The 24,422-nt window shown below is 38.1% G+C and overlaps 1 protein-coding gene across 1 annotated transcript in view; it reads left to right on the top strand.

Moving 5' to 3' along the window:
* The first annotated feature begins 1,454 nt into the window (after positions 1–1,454).
* The window catches only part of LOC103913167 (protein dachsous-like), a 42,361-nt gene continuing 19,393 nt past the window's right edge, over positions 1,455–24,422 (top strand). Inside the window, exons 1-24 of the mRNA XM_009319632.1 lie at positions 1,455–1,528; positions 2,964–3,061; positions 3,271–3,431; positions 4,595–4,639; positions 5,028–5,126; positions 5,467–5,556; positions 6,270–6,380; positions 7,098–7,214; positions 8,297–8,387; positions 8,971–9,083; positions 9,350–9,523; positions 11,522–11,702; positions 12,701–12,834; positions 13,836–14,780; positions 15,412–15,669; positions 15,988–16,086; positions 16,192–16,364; positions 17,368–17,516; positions 18,449–18,756; positions 19,353–19,622; positions 20,829–20,966; positions 21,605–21,821; positions 22,827–22,985; positions 23,461–23,612. Of these exons, the coding sequence (XP_009317907.1) occupies positions 1,455–1,528; positions 2,964–3,061; positions 3,271–3,431; positions 4,595–4,639; positions 5,028–5,126; positions 5,467–5,556; positions 6,270–6,380; positions 7,098–7,214; positions 8,297–8,387; positions 8,971–9,083; positions 9,350–9,523; positions 11,522–11,702; positions 12,701–12,834; positions 13,836–14,780; positions 15,412–15,669; positions 15,988–16,086; positions 16,192–16,364; positions 17,368–17,516; positions 18,449–18,756; positions 19,353–19,622; positions 20,829–20,966; positions 21,605–21,821; positions 22,827–22,985; positions 23,461–23,612 (4,356 nt within the window). The remainder of the gene's footprint in view (positions 1,529–2,963; positions 3,062–3,270; positions 3,432–4,594; positions 4,640–5,027; positions 5,127–5,466; positions 5,557–6,269; positions 6,381–7,097; positions 7,215–8,296; positions 8,388–8,970; positions 9,084–9,349; positions 9,524–11,521; positions 11,703–12,700; positions 12,835–13,835; positions 14,781–15,411; positions 15,670–15,987; positions 16,087–16,191; positions 16,365–17,367; positions 17,517–18,448; positions 18,757–19,352; positions 19,623–20,828; positions 20,967–21,604; positions 21,822–22,826; positions 22,986–23,460; positions 23,613–24,422) is intronic.

The raw sequence follows: 24,422 nt of genomic DNA, 5'->3' as shown, positions 1-24,422 counted from the left end.
TGTTATTGTCAGGCAATAAAGCCGAAGTTTCAGTCCGGTCAGGGTACAGAGGAAGGACAATTCTGTAGCTAGACATTTTCACGTCCTTTTTTGATAGCTGCTTTTTCAGTTGTGAAGTCCTTCATTGTAGAATTTTTTGGGGCAAGGATAGATTGAGTCCAAGACACCAATGTTTACCTACTCCATGTAATGTTGTATTGTTTTAAACCCTGAAAATTATGTCAAGGTGCCACCATGATAAATGTCTTTCAGCTTAATTTGAACTAGTGTGTGCGTCTGGTTTTATATAGCGTAAGCTTTTTTTACCTTGCACTATTTCTGGAAATAGTGCCTCTGTGTCATTTGTACGTGACTCTTCCTTTTCTTTTTAGAAACCACAAGTATAAATTGTGATGCAACACCCAACCTACTCACGCTGTCAGGCTTTTTGGATGAATATACAGGTAAAATCATTATTCTATCCTAGAAGTGTCTGATTTGCTCCCTAATGCGCATAGTACTTTAATGCTTCACATAGTCAGCATATTTTATAATAAGTCTGTATTATTGATTGATTTACAATAGTCTTCATGGCCGGATGCAGCAGCTGCCTACATGGCATACTGCTTAATAGAATAAATAAATATAAAAACCAAAATTCCCTGGTCCAAGGATCTCACTGTCTGAATAGACAGAGCAGGCAAAGGGAAAGGAAACAAATACAGAAGAATTGATGTTTACAGTTCACCTTGTCCCGTCAGCCCACAAGAGCTGATCTCTTCCTTCCCTCCTACATCAGAAGGAACCACTGCCACCGCAGCCCTGCTCTGCTTCCGGAGCTCTGCTCTGCTTCAGACTGGAGCCTCTCTGAAAGCCCATTTTTTGTTTTGTTGGGGCAGTAGGGAGAGCAGATGGGGTGCGGAGGAACAAGCAGGCTTGCAGTACAGGGAATTACAGGATCAATGCTGGCCACTCGATGTATTTGCATTTTCTATTCTAGTTTTCTTTGTTAGTGTAGCACACTCTGTATTATTCTGATGATTATTTAATTTGTGCAACCTGACAGGGTTAACATTAATTTAACCCCATGTTTTCTATGCTTCCTTAGCCTAGCTGGCAAAGTGTGGCTGTTCCTTGGAGACAAAATCCCACATTGGGGAAAGTACAGTGACCGCACAGTGCAGAAGAGGAGTAGACAGTACTCTTTTTTTTTTTTTTCCTTTGTACTTACATTGCAAATGCAGTACAGAGGATAACTCCATCCTCCTTTCTTCCCACCACTAACCAGAGAGGTTACTGTTGTAAGCTAAAGGGTAGGGCTGTTGTCTGTGACTACGCTGTCTGTTAGAGGCAGCCCCGCAGTCGGGATTTGACTTGCCTAACAGATATACAGCTATCTCACAAGGCGAAGCGTTAGGTTATGGCCAAAGCGTTCCCTCCAGGATATGTCATAACCCTTAGGATCTCATGGAAGCATGCACCAGGCCCATGCTGACTGTCCACAGGCAATCTTCATTGCTTCTGGCTTTCAGCAAGATACAGAAAACGGGTATGATACAGAGCAGTGCTTTTTTCCAGCCACTGTTGAAATGTTTCTTTCAAAGCCATAAGGGCGTAGCTACTGTATCTGACTCTTGCATGGAGATAGAAAGGAAAAGAATCGCCTTTCACCCTGATTCCTCGCCATTTAATTTTTAAGCGACTAGCATGAAGTCTGGCCCTTCGTGTGCGTCATATGTATGAGTGTACCTGCTGACATATCTGTAATGAATAAGCAAGAGGGACAACCAGCTTCAATTTTTCCAAGCACTTCCTTTTTGTTAGGCTCTCTCTGCTGGACGGATTACTATTTCTGCTTGATATTTCTTATCTGATTATATCCAACTCTGGATGGAGGATTAGATGGTGTATCAGCAGGCAAAGATAGATTTTGTTTTCCTAGAACGTTTTCTTCCAACAGTTTCAACACTGCACGCTAAACAGTGTGATACCACGCAACACCGTGCCCCTGGGACACAGCCCAGTTGTTCTGTGTTTACTGCCATCTGACTGGACTTTCTCCTTACACGCAATTATAGTCGGGTATCTTTGGGTTGGTAGCTGACAGCATTCCAGACACTCCCTGCTGTTGGAAGAAGACAAAGTTCCCTTCCTTTAGACCCTTAGAGACCAAACCGGGAGTCTGCATGTGGAGTTTAGAGATGGGGCTGTTACAGAAAGGATTTACTAGCCTAAATTAATAATGATGGAGTACAAAACCAATGGAGTAAGAAAGAAACACAGCTAGCAAGTTTCCTGAAGATCATGGAAAATATTTGGGATGTTCAGGAACGATTTTGGAGGGGAGAGGGGATTATGGGTTTGTGATCCAGATAATGTATTCCATGAGAAGATAAGCATTATTTCGTAAATGCAAATATCTTGATAATATGAGTAAGGTAACTTTAATCTATTTAGTAACATTTCCAGTAGCACCACACTGGATGGTTTAAAAGGATACCTTTTGAACACACTTTCAAACAAAGATTTGGTGTTTAACCAAGCAAGTAATACACTCACTACTGAAATGATAATGAGTCCAATATGAATGATGATAATTACAAATAACAAGTTTTAAGATTTTCAGGACAATAGTTCCTAAATGCGTGATTGTAGAAAATCACGTTCAAATCCATTCAAAGGTTGCGTTCTTTTGTGTTTCAGTATTCTGTCCATATAGGAACAGATTAAAGGAGGGGCCACACGCTTACCGTCCTGTGCCAAAATCAAAATTTAAACAACCACAAGCCTGAATCCAGATTCACACTGGATTCTACCTGCTTGATAGATTCAACTACGCAATATGAAATGCCCTTGTGTTTGGCAAATACTGAATCTCCTCCCATATAGCCCAAATTCAGCCTCTCACTGATTTTGATTACATTCCCTGACTTTGATTACACTTTGATTATATTTTCACACTAAATGTGAAAAATGTTTTGCAGCATAAAGCTATTTCCAGAAAATGGAGGAACTCCAGGTGTAAGCTGTAAGCTTTTTAATGCTGGATATATTGTTACAGAGTGTGAATATATTGGAAAAAGTGGGTTTGTGTGGTTTTAAAAACTATCAATACACTTGTGCACAGTATTTAAGGGGACTTTAACAGATCTCACTGTTGAGCTCATAATGCCAAAATAACATAAAATGTAATCAAAAGGTAACCAGTAATCTAGTTGTCAATACATGTAAAATGAACCTATGGATTTCTTTTCCATAAAGCAATCTGATTTATTATGCTTTCTCTTACAGGTGATATAGAAAGGATTACAAATATCCCACCCAATGTGAAGTTGAAATTAAAAGAATATCTGTTCCCCGAACACTTAGAATATGTGGAGTTAATACATAATTCTGGCTCTAGTAATGCAACAGTGAGGACTCTTAAGCCACTGGATGTTGATTCTATTGAGGTATTCTTTTCACTGCATGCAAAACCTAGATATAAAGGTTTTATTGACAGGTGAAAAGAAGTAGCACTAAGACATAAATTTTAATTGTTCATTCCCTCACAATACAGGTTGGTATTCCAAAAAAGTGACTCATCAGAAAGAGCAGCATAGACTTCAGTATCTACCTCTCAGCAAAATCTGTTAAATGTCTTCAGTTTCCTGTAACTGTAAACTTATCTGGGATCTGACAGTAGTCAGACAGTTTCTTTCCTAATCGTGGATTGTCACTTGTAATGACAGTTGTAAATATGCAGTTATGATAGGTGTCACTTTTTTCTTAAAACTCATCTCTCAGTAACATGAATTATTTCATCGAGTGAGATTGATCAGATATAATTTGGTAGAAGGCAATACTTAATCATATGAATATTTATACAAGTGCTTAACTTCACACATGGATAGATCCATTGGCCTCTGTTGGCTGAGGCACAAATGGATAGGTCCTTCTTCCTAGGCCATTCTCGCTCTGTAGGACTACCAGGAATCTATAAAGCAATATTAATGTTTTTCCTGGCTGCAGTTGCCTCCGAATATGAAAATGGTGTAGTTCTACAGGAGTAAATGGAGGCTATTTTTCGTACAAGTACTGTTTCAGAGTAGCACTGTACTTGACAGAATTGAACCATACATATTTTAAAAAACACTGTTACAGTCAAGACTTCTAATTGTTGAAAATGTATTTACAACTTTTACATTCACATTTCTCATTTGGATGTTTTCCAAATGGCTTAAAACAGTTTTTATGCTTCTTACACATATTCTCCCATTCTCTGTCAATTTTCTATTGGGGAGAACAGTCGGGTACGTGGATGGTGGGATCTGGGTGGGTAGATACCAGCAGTAGATGAATGGCAGCCAAATAAACTTTACGATTAATAATCTGTAATGACTTTGCTATATATTATGAGCAGTGTGTTTTGGTACAACATACTGAAATGACAAAAATAGCTGAAGTATGCTCCTGTAACTGAATCAGATGAACAATTCACTGTCAACTCGGAATGGCATGCCTGAGGATTCAAGTACCAGAAGTGTTTTGTATGACTTTGACATAAATATTCTTTGACAATCATATTAGGAGTTCGTAGATAATATTATTTACTTGCTTGTTTGTTAATTTTTAGAGTGGCCATCTCTTTTATGCTGTTGTTTGCCAAAGGAGTGGAATGGTAAGTAAAAGATGTGTTTTATCAACCGTATTTTTTGTCTAAGTTTAATGCAAATTATTATCTTCTGAAATACTATTTCATTTAAAGATATGATGCAGGGGGTTAAGACTACCTTGTAGAAGATATATTTGTTTAAATGTGCCAATTGGAATGAGTGTTTTTGTTGACAGAAAACCTAAGGTAAATTTTAAAAAGTTAATTTTAAAATATTTTCACAAACTTTCTACTCCATTATTAGAAATGGTAGTCTAACTCTCTCATTACAGTTTTTAGAACTGAAGGGGTATCTCTTTGAAGATCTCATTGTATATGATGAAATTAAATGTTAGCAGTATGCTGCTACCTCACTGCTGTCATTTCTAATGTGTCTTTTGCTTCCATTACGAAGATTAATGAGATAGAGAATGCACGGGACTTAGCCTTAGAAGACGTAAATGACAACTCTCCACAATTTCTACAAACTCACTATAGCACTTCAGTATCAGAGGTGGGTTATGGTGAATGTTAATATTTTTTTCTTGTGATATTTTTAAATTACTTTCTGGGGCCAAAACATATGAGGTTCTAATGTGACCACACTCATACCGGATTATTACATGCACTCTTATGGGACTTTTCTACACCTTCACGTGGGCGTGGAAATGGCTGGGCTGTGTGTACAGCTGGAGGCATGGGGTGAAGAAGAAACATTCAGCTCTCCGACCTAAAACGGACGTTGGAAGTAATTTGCATATGCTAAGGAGGTGGCGCAGCTTTCCTGCCAGAAGTTAGGAGGGATACCAAAAAGGGCTTGTGACTGGGCGTTTGATGATCTTTATTTCCTCTAGGTATCTGCCATAAATTTCACAGTTATAAAAGTGGAAGCTGTGGATAAAGATTTTTCACCTTTCTTCAGCATCATTACTTACAGTCTTCGGGTGAGTGCCTTTTGTTTGTCAGAGACTGTGAACACCAGTCTACATTTCGTACGAAATACAGCCTGGGACCTGATCCAAGTATGCTGTCTTGCACTGTGCGGTTACTATTACAAATCTGCAAAATGCTAGCATCAGAAAGACCATTTAAAATTAGAATTCGTACCGCAGGATCAGCCTAGCATGCAGTGAGCCCTGAATCTTGTTTCTTAACATTTGTGAAATGTTTTGTGGTACTCTTCAGCTACAGCTAGGGAACTCGGTGGTCCTTTTTAGAAGCAGCAGCGAAACAGTTTCCCCTCTTTTTAAAGTTTGTATTTGATTTGCTGTTCATCTCCAGTCCTGCTGAGGTGTATATGTAAGCCACCTGAAGTAAGATTATTTCAACTAATTTTAGGTATCTGCAGTGGAGATCTTCACATCTGAGCTTGCTGTCTCTGCTCCTTTTATAGCTGGTGAAGGGAAGCTGATCCCATTCATCTGATCTGCTTTAGTTATTGACCATAGGATGAGAGAAGTCAGATAGAAAGTCTAACGGCACTGATGGGATAGGCAATAGAATGTGTTGAAGAGGATCAGCATTTTCCTTTCCAGTGGTGGTGTTTGAGAGATTCCTGGTCCTTTATGAAGAATAGTCCAATAATAAAGGTGGTAAGAGAAAAGAAAACATATTTCATTGTTAATCATGTAAAATATTTTTTTTATTCATTTAATAGGGTCCAAACTCCGATTACTTTTATATAAGGGAAGGAGATGGAAACATCATGGTGAATAAAACATTGGATTACAACAAGATCAGCCTTTTCAATTTAACAGTCCAAGCAAAGGTATGATATAAATTAAAAGAAGAACGAGAACCACAGTAGTTCTACAATGATACTTCCTTTGTTATAACATCCCAGTTTCTACAAATTTACAGCTTGGGGAGTTCCCAAGCCAAAAGTTGTGTCTGCATCTTGGCTTACACTGCAGACAAAGTAGCACGTTCTTAATATTTCAGCCATTGTTTAAGTCTCCCCTCAAATACCAGCCCAACTTTCCTTCTGTGTGTAATTCTTTAAGTAAGTATATTGTACATATTTATTCTCCACTATTCTGACATATATTCACCTCTTCGTTCTGGCGAATCTATCCTATTTTTGCTGCGTCTTACCACCTGCAGTCTTTTCATGTGTCTTTTTTGAGATTTGAATATACGTTTGCCTTCACTTCCTTTTAGAACTAAAAAGAAGTGATTTTGCCACATTTATTGTGGCATCTAGCAAACAGTACAGCTGCAGCAAATGTACTGTTACTACATTCTACATGCTACTGTGTAACACCTGCCTGATATAAAATTAATAACTAAGAACAATTACCTTTTTATAGTGTTATTCCTAGAACTGGATTTCTAGAACTGGAAAAATATGACAGGGTGAGAGTTCTCGGGTTAAAAATGCTTAGACACTACAAAGCGCATATAATAATATTCTGCTGTATTTTCCACTGAGAAATGGCTTTTTCATTGCAGTGTTTCTTATTTTCTTCCTTCTCTTGGGATGCAGGAAAAATTTGGAAACAACAGCGATACTGCATCGTTACTAATTAATGTACAAGATTATGATACATTGAACCCTTATTTCAGTCAATCAGTGTACAATGGAAAAATCAGCGAAAACCAGGTAAAAGCTTTTCACTGAATGCTGCAAACGTAAATAGGTTATTCCTGTCCACAGTGCTTTTCTTTCACGGATTCTTCGTCACTGAGCAGCTTAAGATGGAGGGCTGCTTTGTTTTGTGCTAATGGGTGAATTGTAAGGTTATCAACTGTAGACCTCCAAGTACCAGGTAAACAGGCCACGTATTATATGAAGCATAAAACTTTCTGCTACAGAAACAGATTCTTTTGTGTTTGGAGGAAAAAAAGGAAAGGAGAAAAAAAAAAGAACTAAACAGGTGTTGTAACAGGGCTTTTACTGTAAACTTGGAAGGGCAGTTGACTGCCCATCAGTCCTGGAGTTAGCTGCCTGGTTTCAGTTTTAAATAGTGTAATTCCTTCATACTCCATTACAATCAGGTAAGCAAAATAAGAATCCGAATGGTAAACTATGGTTTATATTATATTGTAATTTTTTTTTTCTATATAGGGTGGAAATTTCTGGGTGGAATGTGTTTAACTCAGGCTTCTGTATGCATTGACCAAAAAAACCAAAATCACAGTATAGTATTACTGGAGTAATTCACTAAAATTAAAATAGTTAATTATCTTCCTTATTATCCCTATTTCTTTATCATTATCTTCATGTTAACATATTTTAAACCACATATGCTTTTGGTGTTATACCTGTGGTGTCCCTTTTGTTAGAAGTTCATCTTTAATTGTTTGAAAGGAATCATTTTAGATCTTCTAAAATGTTTTTATCTTTTAAATAAATTACTGTTTTTATTAGAGCTGTAGTGTAGACTTGCTTATTGTTTTCTGGGAGAGGAATGGAACTGAAATATTCAGTGTTCTTAACATGAATTCCATCAATGACTACTGCTTCATAGTCTGGTGTTTCTCAAACACAGCGTACCCATCAAGTATTTTGGTCATCATTTTCCTCTGTAAAGCGTGTATGGCAGAGAGAGAATATTTTCTGGATCCCAGTGATTTAAATAGATGTTTCTTGTTTCTTCAATCAAAATTGTGACTTAATGAACATTTTTAAGTTTATGTGTATTTTTTTTGTCAAGTTAAACAAGTTAATAATATGTTTTCTAGTTGGGTCCTCTGGCTATTCTCCCAGAGAAGATCTTGGCTAAAGATGGAGACACAGGTATAAATGAAAAAGTAGTTTACAGCATCAAACTAGGTAAGAGCCTTTATTTTCTTCCGGACGTTCACACAGTAATTTATGATGTCTCTAGTACTGAAGAGAGCGATAAGGAAGTGCAGTGTACAGTCAGATGTCTTAACTGCATACATCTTCGCCACAGTGCTGCTCCGCGAGCTAAATTGGCTTAATTTCAGTCATTATAGCAGGGTACAACTGTTTTAAAAATGTTTAGATGTTCTTAGCCTCCCTCCAATAAACAATTCCTGATTCAAAGTGCAAGTCAGTTTAGAGGCTTCCATTTGATCAAAGGATTTCCATTCAGGACCATCTAGAGAGATCAATTCCATCGGGAGCTTTTCCTCCTCCTGACAGAATTGCTAAAAGCTCATGAGATGCTTAATTTGAGACCCTTGAAGTGTGAGTGAATTTCCTAAGATTTGTTTTGAGGACAGAGCATTTGAAAAACGCTCTTTTATGAGCGTTTTGAAAAACATTCTTTTATCTGGAATGTCTGTTCATTTTTACTATCACTGAGAAGGTTAACAGTCATAAAAAGGGCAGATCCGACTCACTGTTCTGGTTCATTCTCATTAACCCATTGCAATTTGTTGCTTTTCAGTGAACCCCCCGGCCTATAGCAACACCTTTTCAATCAATGCAGACACTGGAGTGTTGGAAGTAGAGACTGCAGTTGACAGAGAAGAATGTCCGTATCTTGTCGTGGGCATTCAGGTAGTGATTGTTTTACAGTTCAGTGTGTTAATACTGAGTCTCAATTTCATAAAATAATATCTGAATCCATGTTGCTGTTAACAGTATTTCTCATAGTGATGTTAAAGGGCAGTTAGTATCAAGGCTCCATCCTGCCACTTAAAACGCAAAATGAAGGAAAACCTCATTGATTGAATATATGCAGTCATGTCATGTCCTTGTGTTCAGCTGGAACGGCTTACTGTTATCAGGATATGGAATTTACAGCTACAAACTCTGTTTTCTAGGCAGCTCAGCAAGACAATATTTTCAAAACAGCTGATGCAGTAGTGCTGGTTACTATTGAAGATGTGAATGACAATCATCCAGTTTTGTCACAATCAAGTTACAATGTCTCAATTCTAGAAAATTTCCCAAATGGGGTGGAAGTTCTTCAAGTAACAGCTGTTGACAAAGATGAGGTAAAATGACAATGTCGTTACGGTTGCTACAAATGCTGCACTTCTGAAATATAATATAAAATGCATTTGTGTTATACAGGCATAGTGAATAGTGCTATAGATTTTTTTTTTTTCCTGACAACCTAAATATGCTTAGGCAAAACAAACTTAATTTCACTTCTTTAAGGGGTAGAGTACTGCAGCCAAAGAATAAATTTTGACTGTCTCAAACTCCTCTGGTTTGCATAAGGTCCCAAATATGAAAGTGCAGAAGTGCAAAATGGACACAAAGCTGCACGTCATCCTCAGCCTGCATGATATGTTTCTTCCATGTTGTTTGCTCCTCTCCCTTTTTTTTGGAACTGTAACGTCAGTTAAACCAGAAAATTAAATGCTCTCTACCTGGAAAATAAAAAGAAAATATCCTAAGGGACTAGCTCAGTGATTGTCCTATTTAATAACAAATATCATTACTGTTTGCAGGGAGGCTTCCAGGGAACATTCATTCTCACTCCAGATGACAGTCCCTTCCAGCTCAGTGAAGCTGGGATCCTAACTGTGAGGAACTCCACATGGTTGGATAGGGAGAGAATACCATCTATTCACCTACAGGTATTAAAAATAAGCCTACTCCTTTCCAAAGCAACCCGAGGCAAACAGGTGATATCTGATCTGTCCTGGCAAGAAGCTGACTGTCTGATATGGATCAGCAGCTTATTTGAAGAATCAAGTCCAGACTATCTGGAGGGAAATACCACTAGTGATGCAGTTTACTCAGCTTGTGATTGTCGTTCATTCTTCTTACTACTTATAGAACATGCATTTGAACAAAGCAATCATTTTACTGCCTCATTTTTAAAGGTCACTGCTAGAGATCATTTGCCACCTAACGGTGAGGTACACTCTACAATCAACATATTGTTGCTAGATGAAAATGACAACAGCCCAACCTTTAGAGGCACGCCATATAAGCAAGATATTTTCATCAACATGACTGCAGGAATGTCCATTCTTCAGGTACTAGAAGTACTAAGTAAAAATGACATTTTAATGAGTTGAATGTATGCATGAGTCCTTGCTTGACCTTGAGTAGTGGTCATGTTGAATAGGGGATCTTTTTTGAACTCAGAGTCTGAGTTCAGAAACAATCCCCCTTTCATTTAAAAGCTTACATCTGTTGATGTTCCATAATCACAAGTGTCCTGGATGCTCTAATCGTATCCCAGGTCAGGGAACAAATGATAAAGGACTTTTATTCTTGATCTTAGATGCTGAGTACCATCCTGAATTCCACAAACATAAGACGGAAAATAAGATTCTTGGATTTAGTTGTTGTAAGGCGTTTAATGAAAACTGAATGTTGTTAAATTTCTGGACTCTAAATAATCGTAAAAATTTTTGAAAGGCTGCCGAATGCTGAAACACTGTTGATAATTTTTAGATACAATATACTTTTTGTAAGCTAGTAAACCAGTTAACCAAATAAAACAGGAAACCAAGATAAAAATCTCTTCAGGAGCTGCGATATATAGGGAGCCACTATCAAAACTCATACCCAGGTGTACTGACTTAATGGCTCCTGATGTAATCTCCTGAACAATCTACCTCCAGTGACTTTGGAATTACTGTGAAACAAGCTTTCTGAGACACAAACTTGGTGTCATTCCCATGAGTTCCACAGGGGCAGGATTTCACTCTTGCTGCTGGCATGATATTGTGTGTGCATCAAAGAGCAAACATTCTTACTGAGGTTTAACCCAGGAATCATATAGGAAGTACACAGTCAGTCAGTTAAAGGTAGAGCCGAATTTTACTGTGGCTATATTTAGCTGATTTTTATATATATAAAATTATCCAGACCTATTATTTGCTATGAATGAGAGGAAAAAAACCCACAACTAATTCCTAATTATCTGCTACCTCAATGATTTTCTCTGCAAGCTACACAAGAATAAGTAATTCTGTGTTACTTGATAACAGCACAAGAAACTAAAGTAAACTTTTTTTTTTTTCCTCCAGGTTGCTGCTGATGATCCGGATGATGGTATAAATGGCGAGATCAACTTTATCTTAGCTGGTGGCAACGAAGATGGATACTTTGAATTGGATACATCCACAGGACAAATCAGTTTAAAAACAGTAATCCCATTAGGAATCAACCAGGTTAAGAACTTTGTCCTGTGGATAACAGCTATTGATGGTAAGACAAGATTTTAGTACAGGTCAACGCAGCTATTCCTGGCGATGAGTTTTTGTTTGGTTTGGTTTTTTTACTTGAAGGAATGCTGTCAAAATAGGTTCCCAGACTTTATTTTAAAAATACCATATATTTTTATCTGGTCTTGTTTGTTGAAGATAAGAAGAAAGCTGTCTTATTCATCCAAAGTAATTGCTGCATCTCTGCTGCTGCTGTTATATGAAATCTAAGTTTTCTTTATGGCTATGGGAAGAACGTGCAAAATAACGTATGTCTCTCACCTTCCTTTAACTTAATTATTGACTGGTGTTGCACAGCGTAGAATACAGAGATTCAGGCACAAGCTAGGAACTTATAATTCAGTCATCAGTCAACAGAGGGTAAAATGAAAGTAAAATGTGATGAGTAACTTGGTCTTTGTTTGCCCATCCATGTGGGTATTGAAAAACTAAAATGGAGATGCCAAAGCCGTTTTTAGGACAACCAGCACAAACGTCATTTCCTTAGCCATATTTATTGAGGGTTTCTTTGTTTTAAAAGAATAACAGAGAACTCGGCGAACATTCATGATCTGAATAAGGACAAAGATAAATGTAACCCAGGAATGGTATCCCAATCCTGGTAGCATGAGCATACAAAGTGTTTTTCAGCCTCCCGATTTTCCCGATTTGGTCAATATGAGCTCTGCGTCTTCAAATTTATGGCCGTGTGGATAAAATGGGTACTGGGGGAAATACGGTTACAAAAGAGATTCATCAGTCCATCCTTTGTCTGTCTGTCTCTGCTAATATTGTTTTGTGTATTCAGGTTCATATATTGTAAGTCTAACACCCAATGCGTGAAACTCTGATCTTGGTTAGCACCTTTCAGCAGTACCATAGTAATAGCAGTAAGGATTGAAAAAATTTTTTTTAATCAGTACCGGTGAAAAAGTATATTTATTTTTTTAGGTAGAAGGTATTTTGTGCATCTGCTGGGAGATTGTTTTGTTTTGCTTGCAGGTGGGACGATTCCAAGAAGTTCATCAGTGCCAGTACAAATCTTTGCAGTTGGAGATTCCAGACCACAGTTTATTCAGAAAACATATAATGTGTCTGTGGAAGAAGAGCTAGTCAGTCCTGTTGAAGTAGCAAGAGTAAGAACAACTTTATTCTATCACTTGTATAGGACATGACAGCTATAAGAAAATCCGGTAATATATGTGCTCTAAATGTCTACAACCCCCTGAGTTATGGATAACTAGATGTTGTGGGGTTTTTTGCATATCAGGCTTCACATACATTACATACTGATCACATCCCTCAGATGAAGCCTATCACCCATGAAGCCTATTCGTTCCATTGCAAATCTTTAAACAGCATCTGCTACCATTTAATGTTAAAAAAATCAAACAAACAAAACCTAAAAAAAACCCCAAACCCAACAACAACAACAACAAAAACCAAACAAAAAACCTCAAACAAAATAAACCCCAGAACTGCTTGGGAAAGTAAACTCTCATGCTTAGCCCTTTGTTGACTTTGGACATTCTCCAAAGCCTATCGTAGCCCAAAGGCTAGGATAGGCAATATTCACTCATCTGTTGGTGATAAATCTAAAACCCTGTGACATGATATAGCTAGGAAATGGAGACTCCCCATCAGAGAACTGTCATAAAGGCGTTTTCAAAGAAGGCTCCGGAACTTGCTCCTCATTTTGATCAAAAAAAATGCTCAAACAGGCCACCAGAATGCACTGTGATAGCTCCTTCTTAGATGCAGTTCTGAAGACAGAGGGGAGGTCTGATACCAAAGCAGTGAGAAGATAAGGCGTTTTAGTGTTTTGATTTATTGACTTCCTGAGTTAATTAATTTTTCACTACTTTTTTGAACAAAGAAAGGCAGAACCAAAGGTTAAAGTGCAGTCTATTATTTTTATTATGTATAATACATATTCACATTTCTGTATTAGTGATGTTCCAATAAAAGGTAGTCCTCTCCAGCTGTATTTTTATATATATTGTGGCTTGATTCTTACTTCTTTTAATGAATAAAATTAGTAAGATAAGTCTAGACATAGTTAAAACCATTATTGTTTTTTAGACAGTGGTTTATTGGTTTGAATTCACTTATGGATAATATGCTGTGTCTTACACAGGTAGAGTATGAGTCTTTAAATCCCCATATACCAGTTACGTTTCAAGTACTGACGGAATCTGCTACATTTGGCATCGATGTCAATGGAATCATCTCGACAAAAACCAAACTGGACTATGAATCCCAGAAGAATTATACACTGAATATTTCCTTGTCAGATGGAAATGCTACTGACTATGCTTCAGTGTTTATCAAAGTTACAGATGTCAATGATAACCGTCCTGTGTTGGACATAACCAGCACTACCGTTACCATTCCGGAGAATGTTCCAGCTGGAACTAGTATTACCAGTGTGTCAGCTACGGATGTGGATGAGGGTTTTAATGGATTAGTGGTTTATACTCTGAAAGGTGGAGAAGGAAAAATGGATATTGACGCTTCAGGATTAATTTTGCTGGGAAAGAAATTGGACAGAGAAACACAAGGCTTCTATAACTTAACAGTGATTGCCAGTGACCAAGGCCAACCTGTGCTGTCTACAGCTCTCAATTTGACAGTCATCATTGATGATGTGAATGACAACCCTCCAGTCTTCTCATCAAGTAGATATGAAGTGAGTGTCCCTGAAGACGAGGTGCTTGGAAGGGCACTGCTGACAGTATCTGCTATGGATTTGGATGCTGGGGCCAATGCTCTTGTGAAGTACAGAATTGTTAGCCAGCAACCTCCAACCTCCTCGCCGGTGTTTCTTGTCAATTTGACCACAGGCCAGCTCAGCCTGAGCCAGCAGCTGGATTATGAAACCATAAAGCAATTTAAAGTTGAAGTGGAGGCATCGGATGGAGGGCAGCCAAGTCTCAGTGCTAAAACACTTGTTGTTGTGCATGTACTAGATGTCAACGATAACCCACCAGAATTTAATCAGGCAGCTTATCATATATTTGTGTTTGAAAACCTACAAAAGGGTAGTCCTATCTACACATTCAGTGTTACTGACAAGGACGAGGTAGGTACCAAATGAATCTCATCCTGATAAATCAAAATGACATGGGTTTTCTCCATTAATCTGCAAAAAAAGCATAGGAGTAGATGGGCAAAGGGAGATTTCTTAAATGGTTGGCAAGAAGTACATTCTGGGTCACAAAAACTTCATCTTGCTTTCTATGGAGCCAGCAATAAAACTTCCTTAACCAAGGAAATTAAGACCTTGTACAAAATAGTTTACTGGCTATATCACAGAAGGTTATTAAACCTTGCAAAGCACTTATACTTCTGTAATGAGAAGTCCTATAGAAATATCAGGTATTAATAAGATTTTTTTTTTAACTTAAATATTCATCGTTTTAATCCTAAATGAACTATGTTTTCTTTTTAGGCTGGCTTTTCTCAGGGACACTTTATTCATAACAGTACTTTGTTTACTGTGGATATCCCCGGAATACTTTCATTAAGGAATGACACAGAACTGGACAGGGAGACTACATCTGGATTCACTTTACAAGTAAATTTGGAGACAGACTCTGCAGCTTTGGCTCGTTTCTACTTCATTCCCTCGAACCCTTTTTTGTATCTTCATCAGATGGTTAAGATGGCAATACAGTCAACTAAAATTCCATTTTTGTTTCTTACTTTGGCAGGTATGGGCAGTTGATGCTGAAACGAATGGGCTTAATTCAAGTGCCTTGTTCCACGTCACTGTTCTGGATGCCAACGATAATAACCCTGAGTTTCAGATGCAGCCATACAGTTTTGAGATTCTGGAAGCAGATTACGTGTTGGGTGCTCCTGCTAGAGTTGGACGTGTGACTGCTACTGATTTGGATGAGGGAGAGAATGCACGAATTACTTACTACTTATCAGCTGAGGACGGGGATAATCCATATAGCGTCCAACAGGTAAGGGTTTGGATTTGCCAAAAACAATATTTAGATACTGCTTTTCATGAAGTTACTTGACATAGTAAGATACATCAGGTAAAAAGAGTAGGTGGTAACCATTCTAGTACACATGAAATCAAAACCAGCACGTGCTCTGTAGTTTGCAAATATATGTCAATGTCTGAAAACGAAGATATACTGGTCAGACATTGCTTGAAATCTGAACTATATTTGTCCAAAGGAAAACAGAGGATTTCGATGCCTCATCTCTTTTGAGAACTCAGTGTACAAGAGTTATCAAAATGATCTGTGTGTGAACTGTATTACCTTCTCTAGGATGGAACCATTTTGGTTAATGGCCACGTAGACCGAGAAACTAAAGAGAAGTATGAGCTGCTGTTGGTGGCATCTGATAATGGAGTACCTCAAAGGCAGGTAATAGAGAGGAACACATGATTCTTTATTTGCAACTTCCTTTTATTCATAAATTTAAGTGTCTGTGCATTTTCTGAATCATGGTTTTCTCCTGTCACACGCCAGAATTTCACATATGTCAGCATTCAAGTATTAGATGTGAATGATAACCCTCCTCAGTTTACGAAAGCACAATACTCGGCCAGTGTACGTGTAGCAACAGCAAAAGAAGGAGTATCTGTACTATCCGTGTCTGCTACTGACCTCGACGTTGGGAACAATTCTGTTATTTCGTACAGGTAAATTTCTGTGAGATTAATAGGTATCTTTTGTTAAAGAAACAGAAGGGTATTTTTATTTCTCACAAAGTATTTTTATTGGTCATAAGAAGGTAAGACCTGTTTGTACATATTTTACAAGTGCTATAATCAGTAATGATTTTTAGACTTAGGAAAAAGGACAGTCATTACTCTGTGTTTTAGAGCTTATAAAATCACAATTACACCATAAGAAAGAGAATGCAATCAAATGATAAACTTAGCAACAAGAACCGAAAGCCAAGATTTGTTTGAATTTCTGAAATTTTGGCTAAGATGTTGGAGTTTCTGAGTAGGAAGTAAATGAATCTCCAAGAATGACTGTCTCTTCACACATGTCTGTTTGTTGGGAGGAGGAGATCAAGAAAGACTAACTTTCCTAATCCACTATGCATAAAAAATTTAATCGAGAAAGATTTTTGGATGAGCCCTATGTCACGGAAAATACCAGGGTACCTTGACATGAAAAGTAGAGATTGAGAAGGACAGATGAATGAGCCAGTAAACTGTGGGTGTTTAAAACTAGTGTCTGGAAAGAGAATATTTTTCACTATGAGATGGCATTCTACCTTAAACACATGGCTTTTTCTTGTGAGCAATCCAGTTATCTGTGAGAGGTTGCAGAACACTAGGAATTAGCAAGCCTGCAGTCTTCAGACAAGTGTCACGTGGATTTCTTATATTGCTGAATATGCAGCTGAGTGTGCAGTATCTGCCTTCTATTCGTGGGGAGATCAAAGGCTTGGGATATAATGGGAGCTGAAAGCATGAATGCTGTCTTTTTTCATACGTGAAGACATACTTGGAAATAAAAAGGCCGATATATATTTAGGCTAATGACACAGCAATTAAACCCTGTTGCTTAGCCATTCTTTATAAACAGGCAAATACTGTCTGTTGAGTGCTTGTTACAGAAGTAACACTAAGTAGATGGTACTTCCAGTGTCATTAATATCAATGTGACACTGATTTCTCTTTAATACAGCCTCATGAACCATTCTGATGATTTCCGTATAAATAACCGCACTGGTGAAATCACCCTCAGCAGTAACTTGGACCATATCACAGCTGACACAGTTGTTACACTGATAGTTATTGCTGCTGATCATGGAGTTCCTCAGCTTACATCAAATGGTAAATGATGTCTTTTCACCTTTCCCCCCACACACACACATAAATGTAACCTCTGCAAACACTGAAATTTGAAATTAATCCCATTGCTGTCAAGTCAAAATGAATTAGGGCTAGAATCCATGTTACATTTCAGGAATGATGAATATTTGCTTTTCACCCTTTGATTTCCTCCTAGTGATCATATTAACAGAAAGCTTGGTTTAATAATTCTGGTTAGAAATACAATTTTGTAGTTCTTGCAGTGGTGCTTATGGTACAAAACCCAGGACTTCATAGTAGCAGCCACTCTAAAAAGATGTATTAAAATAATATTGATAAAGTGTGTTTCTCTTTCATTTTTCCTTTATTTTCTTAGAATTAGAAACATTTAAACAAACTAGAAACTGGCAAATAATCCTGAAACAAGTTTCTGCTCTTTCAAAAAATATTCAGTCGCATGGTATTTTCAGTCACTTTTTCATGTATTTTTAGGGGTTAGCTTTGATTTATCATGAACAGGAGAAACAACTGATTTTCTTAAAATAGGATGAGGGGCCACGAGAGAATTCGCATCTATATGGTTTTATGTATATCCCTTCTCTTTTGTTACAAAGCAATTTAGCGTAAGATTTTTAAGGAGTGGAAACCATCTGCATATCCCATTAACTTCAAATTGGTATTCCTTGCTCTCCTATCATATTGAAGCCACACTGCTGTGATCAGTGAGGTGGGGTTATTCTGGAACATTAGTTAGGTATGAAAGGCATCGTGTTTTATGTGTTGCATATTAATCTTTATTATTGTTAATTTTTTTTTTCCTTCTCATTCTTCTCTTTCCTACATGCCGGTTTCTGTCATTTTCTATTAGTTCCTCAAAAATTTAGGGAAATAGAGCACACATCATGATTATTTTAGCAGCAACTTCACTATTTTAATTTGTTTTCTCTCATTAGTCTCTGTTACTCTCTACTTGCTGGTAAACGACACTAGCTTCGGGCTGACTTTCGACAGCTCCAGCTATGAGTTCAGCATTCAGGAAGATGAACCAGCTGGGACTGCTGTTGGCTCTGTGAAGGCTCTGACTGGAAACATAGCCGTACAAGTAGCGTACTCGCTGAAATCTCACAGGGACAAGTTCTCTGTCAGTGACCGAGGAGACATTGTGGCTCTTGACATGCTAGATCGAGAAGAAGAAAACCTATACAGCATCATTGTAGAAGCTGTTGATTCTGAGGTGCCACCCAATACAGCTGTTACTTTGGTACAGTATACTGCGTTTTAAAATATTTTTTAAAAAGGAATATAGAATATTTTAAAAATATATTAAGAAATCAAGCAATATCCAGGTAAGTGTCATCTGTTGTGCAAGCATGAGAATTTTGAGAGCCTTCTATTTAATTTCCCTTTTTTTCCGAGGAGATATTACTGTCTTGAAATATTGTCAACTTCACAAGTTGCATCACTTCCTGAGAGTTCCTCTGTGAACAGCCCATAACCAGAGAAACTGATTAACACTGAAACCGATTCTGTGCATAGTTCTGTCAAATGCATGAAGTAGATGAGCCCAAAAGCCCCAGATCATTAATCCTGCTCATCTCTTCCAGTTAGAGTATGCGTTATATCACTTGTAACAGTTGAGAATAAAAAAAAAATCCTGAGATGCTGAAGTTGTGAAAAGGCTCAAATGCTGAAAAATGCTGAAGTTGTTATGTATCCCTTTGGTTTTTGTGTTGGTTCTTTTGGTTTTTTCCCCCCCATAGGCTTCCATACGTTAAGATGAATCAAAAATCTCCTTTGGATACTGTTTCTACAACTCAAATATGTCTCTCTTTTTTTTTTTTCCCCCTCAAAATACAGGTAACTGTGAGAGTAAATGACATCAATGACAATCCTCCAGTTTTCTCAACATCGATTCAAACTGAACTATCAGCTCCTGAGAATGCAGCTAGTCTAGACTTGGGCGTATTTTCTGCTACTGATCTGGATATAGGAGTTAATGCACTTCTAAGCTACTCTCTGCAAGACGATTTTGCTGGAATGTTCCATATTAACAGTTCTACTGGCAAGCTGATGACAAAAAAATCCTTAGACAGAGAGATGATGGACAGTTATGAATTGAAAATAATAGTAAGTTGACAAACTTGATGCAAGTTCGCAAAATTCTCAACATAAAAAAGAGAAAATACCAAATCATCATAAGAAAAACACTTAATCTTAGTGAACTCCATTAGAATTCATTAATGAATTTCGACTGTTTATTATGTTTTGCACCCAGAGCTTTGTTTTCTGCTGTGTAAATTGGTGTTAGTGAATAAATGACCCATGCACGTCAGATCTTAAAGGTCATAGTCACATGATAGCTTACTGTGAAATCTGCAAAGCATTCCTGAGTCCATTTTAGACCATGCAGCTGCCATACTGCAGTATTGCTTGTACTGCTTTGCCAATCCATATTGTTTGTCCCTTTCCCTTATTTTTTTCACTTTTCAAAATATATGTACTTAGAGCTATTTCAAATAGCTGAAATATACATTTCCAAGTTCAAAAAAAAAAAAAAGTGAAAGCATAAAGTTTCATCCAACATTCATGTGGATATCTATTTATTCTAGCTGATTTCATTGATTTTCACTGCTATTAATCAGATTATTGTGCATACAAAGAAGCGTTCCAGCACTGGCCATCATGTACAAATATATTTTAAGGTGATCTTTACTGCTAACAAATAATTTAACAGGTCAAGGAACTTGTGGAACATATTCAGGACGGCAAGGAAACATAGTAAAAATCAAACAATGTCTTCTGAAAATTTTAAAATTAATAAAAGTGGACACTTTCTAAGACTAATTGAAAATTGTGTCTATGTACCTATAGATTAGAATTTTTCTATGGCGGATGTTTGTGCAACATAAAACTGACTGTGAATTTGCTACGTACTAGCTACTCTTCATAGCTTGTTTTGTAGACGCTTCAAACCCTCAAAATGCAAGGGATTTCTTTATTCTTTTAAATGCCCCATCACAGATATGTATCTGTATACCATGGGTTTATGTTGATTAGTGCCACATCTGATCACATGATACATTTGACCTGGATCCAGGCTTGAGCTTTTGGTTAATTGTTCATGAAATGAGGCAGAGCATGTGATGTGGTGAGGATACCAGCTGCAGGAAGACATGCAACACCTAATCAAGTACAGGGCTAGAGCAATGTCATTGGGTGATAACTGGTCCAGCGGAAAGTCTTTTGAGACAAGTTTCACAATTTTTGGAACAAAACTGAACTGGTAAAATAAGTTTATACTGCTGTATCAAATGACGAGTTGTTTCTTCACAGGCCACTGATTCTGGCAAACCATCGCAATCTGCAAGCTTAGTTCTAAGCATCACTGTAGAAGATGTGAATGACAACCCACCAGTGTTCCCCCAGAAATTGTACTCCGTGACTGTAAAAGAGAATGAGCCTCCACATGTGGTATGCGGCATTAAGAATAAATAGGCTGTTCTGTAGTTGTTTTCTTTATGTAAACTTGGAAGTGGTAGTAATCTATGATGACTGTGCACTGGTGAACTTATTTTTTTACCTTGTGGAGTCTGTAAAATCACACAGCATGTGCGTTTTATATGACAGCAGCGTGCTTATTCCACTGACTCTTCCTAAAGCTCTCTTTGTGCCGCTCCCCCTTTCCCTCCTGTCCCCAGCAGTGATGCCACACTGCATGGATCTAGTTTTCAGAGGACCTACAGGCAACATGTTTTAAAGATGCTGTTGGTGTTGTGCATATATCCAGCATCCCACTGTTCTTAAGGTTTCCTGTCTTCTCCCAGTCTATAATTTCTGGCTCCATATCTGCCTTGCAGATGCGAACTAATGGTTTACAGGAATCAAGGGAAGAGGGACCACCTAAGAATCTGTAACATCTGTTACCAGCCCCGCTATATGCTGTGTCAGTATTCTAGCAATGCAATTAACGGCCATATGAGTAATTCAGTCAGTAAACACTATATAGTTAAATACCAGTCTTGTGTGTATGTTTTGCCGCTCTCTTCGTTCTGCTCTAAACCTGGTGGTTTGGGGTTTTTTTGTTTGTTTGTGGTTTTTTTCTCATTTAGATTTTGAGTGCAGCAGCCACAGATGAAGATATAGGGTACAATGCCATTATTCATTACACCATAATTGGAGAGACTGCTTCATTTCGTGTTGGAGAACTTTCTGGAAATATTACAACTCTTCAACCTCTGGACTATGAAAGTCGTTCCCAGTATACGTTTATTCTGAAAGCTTTCAATCCTGGAGAGCCATATCTCCAGGACACAGCAAACATTACAGGTAGCTCTAGTTTACCACAGAAAATTTACCTTCATTTCCCTTAGGGAATATTTCAGCATATAATTATGAGGCATAACGATAGCCTTCAGTAGTAATACAATCTGCTACAGTAAATTATCAGAAACGATGATGTGACCTTTTAACTATAGCCAGATGAAATTTTTCTCAAAAAATGTTTGGCTTGTCAAAAACAAAGATTTTTCACACAAACTGACGTTACTTACTTCAATGTGTTCATAAATTTTTCTATGGCATTTTTTGAGTACCTATTGACATTTTGATTGAAAAGGTTTCCGAAAACATAATTCAGTTCTTTTTCTGCTTGTTTACAGAAAGCCTGCTTCTAGGGTGGTAAAAAAACCGTTGCCAATGATTTTTAGTGTTGTTCAAATAACAGTATTTCATTGCTGTTGTTTTTCTCCTTAAAAGAAAAAAAAAAAAATCTTTTTTTCCCAACACAACACAAAAGATTTCTGTGAAGTTGGGATCCTGGTTTTTGGCTAGCCCTGCTTTTGATCAGTATGACTGGAAGTATTGGCTTATTTATTACTTCTTGTTCTGTGTTACTTATGTTACTGTACGGCCAGCTTCACTAGTTGTGGACCATGACCCTATTGTGCCAGGTCATGTACAAATATAAAACTAAGCACTCCTGTCTCACGACGCTTGCAATCTAAGCCAAGGACTAGAGATACCAGATGAATATGGACACAGAAGGGAGCCCAACGAAACAATAAGATGATATTATTCATGACAGATAGTAGTGACAGCATGCTAGCCAGAAGTGCAGTCATTGTGGGAAACAATAGCTTGAGCAGTAAATAATTTAATCCTCAAAGGCAAGCATTTTGAAGTACAGAAAACAAGGTTGCCATCTGGTTTAAATTGAAGGAGCTCCAACTCAATTCAGAGAGGCTGTGCTGGTTTATATTAGCTGAAGAAATAGCTTGTAACCATTTAGGTGAAACTCATGTTTACATTCAGACATGGACCTTCTTTTCTTAGTTACCGTGGAAGATGCTAATGAAGAAGGACCCGTATTTGACAAGCCCTCATATTTCCAGATCCTTCTAGACAATTCTACAGCTGGCACGCTGGTAGTAGATATCAATGCAAGAGATGAAAGCAAGGGTTATGATGAAGGCATTTTCTACAATATTTCAGGTATGTTAGAAAAAAAATCTTACGGGTGTTTATTACTGGGGTACTTGCATACTGCTAAACTAAGCTGCGTGACACGAGAATGAGAGATGGTCATAAACTGAAATGGCAGGTTCTGACTACATATAAGGAGAAAAAAAAGTCCTCTGGGAGGATAACTAAGTACTGGAACAGGTTGCCCAGAGAGGCTGTCCTTGGAGGTTTTCAGCACCTGATGGATCAAAGCCTTGAGCAACATGCTCCGAATTCATTCATGACCCTGCTTTGAGCCAAGAGGTTGGACTAGAGGCCTCACAAGGGCCCTTCCAGCCCAAACGATTCTGTGACGCAGAATCAAGAGAGGCCAGGTGTCTTGCTCCAAATCACATATACAGACTAGGATTTCAACCCGTGCCTCTTAAATCCTGGGCACATAATTCAGTCGCTCCTCTCCGCTGTCTCCGTCGAAATTCTCTAACACTTGTTTTTCTGTCTTCAGGTGGAAACTCAGAAGGCCTCTTTAGTCTTTCCAGTACCACAGGAGTACTCACGTTAACAAAAGACTTATCCAAACAGACTGTTCCCCTGTATTACTCCTTGACGGTCACCGCTACGGATTTGGGTCTGCCACCTCTTACAACTTCTGTAAAGGTACAAAAATTTTTACCTTAGTGTCTACTTGTGCAGTTTATTTCCCGGATTGTTTTATTCTAAACTGAGTGTAACTACACCAGGAAATGGGTATTAGTGAGGCAAAACTATGCAAAATGGGAATCAGAATGTCAGAGTCCCGCTTCTGTTTCAGGAACAGGATACAAAATGATAACAGTTACAAAGTTATGCTGCTATAGCAATTGCTGGCACACCACCCGTCATTGTCTTGATCATTCCATTTCAGAAAAGAAAGACAGAAGCTCTAGACTGTGAGGGAGGAAGATTAGAGGAGTGGAGACTTCTGTGCAAGGTCAAAAAGTGGGACAGTCAGAAGGGATGGAATGGAAGTATAAATAGACGGATAGAATAAACAGGAGACAGAAAATAAGGTGTTCCTGTTTATTTTCCTATAATACAAGAAAAAATACATTCTAAATTGAAGTCTGAGTGTCCTGGTTTCGGCTGAGATAGAGTTAATTTTCTTTCTAGTAGCTGGTATCGTGCTGTGTTTTGGATTTAGCATGAGAATAACGTTGATAACACGCTGATGTTTTAGTTACTGCTGAGCAGTGCTTAGGCTAGTCAAGGCCTTTCCTGCTTCTCACCCCACCCCACCAGCGAGGAGGCTGGGGGTGCACAAGAAGTCGGGAGGGGACACAGCCGGGACAGCTGACCCCAACTGACCAAAGGGATATTCCGCACCTTTTTATGCGGAAACTAGGGGCTGGCTGGGGGTCCGCTGCTCGGGAACTGGCTGGGCATTGGTCAGTGGGTGGTGAGCGACTGCATTGTGCATCACTTGTTCTG

The sequence above is a fragment of the Pygoscelis adeliae genome, unplaced genomic scaffold, assembly GCF_000699105.1.
Source record: "Pygoscelis adeliae isolate BGI_AS28 unplaced genomic scaffold, ASM69910v1 Scaffold122, whole genome shotgun sequence".
Lineage (NCBI taxonomy): Eukaryota > Metazoa > Chordata > Aves > Sphenisciformes > Spheniscidae > Pygoscelis > Pygoscelis adeliae.
This window is presented reverse-complemented; position numbering and strand designations above follow the sequence as displayed.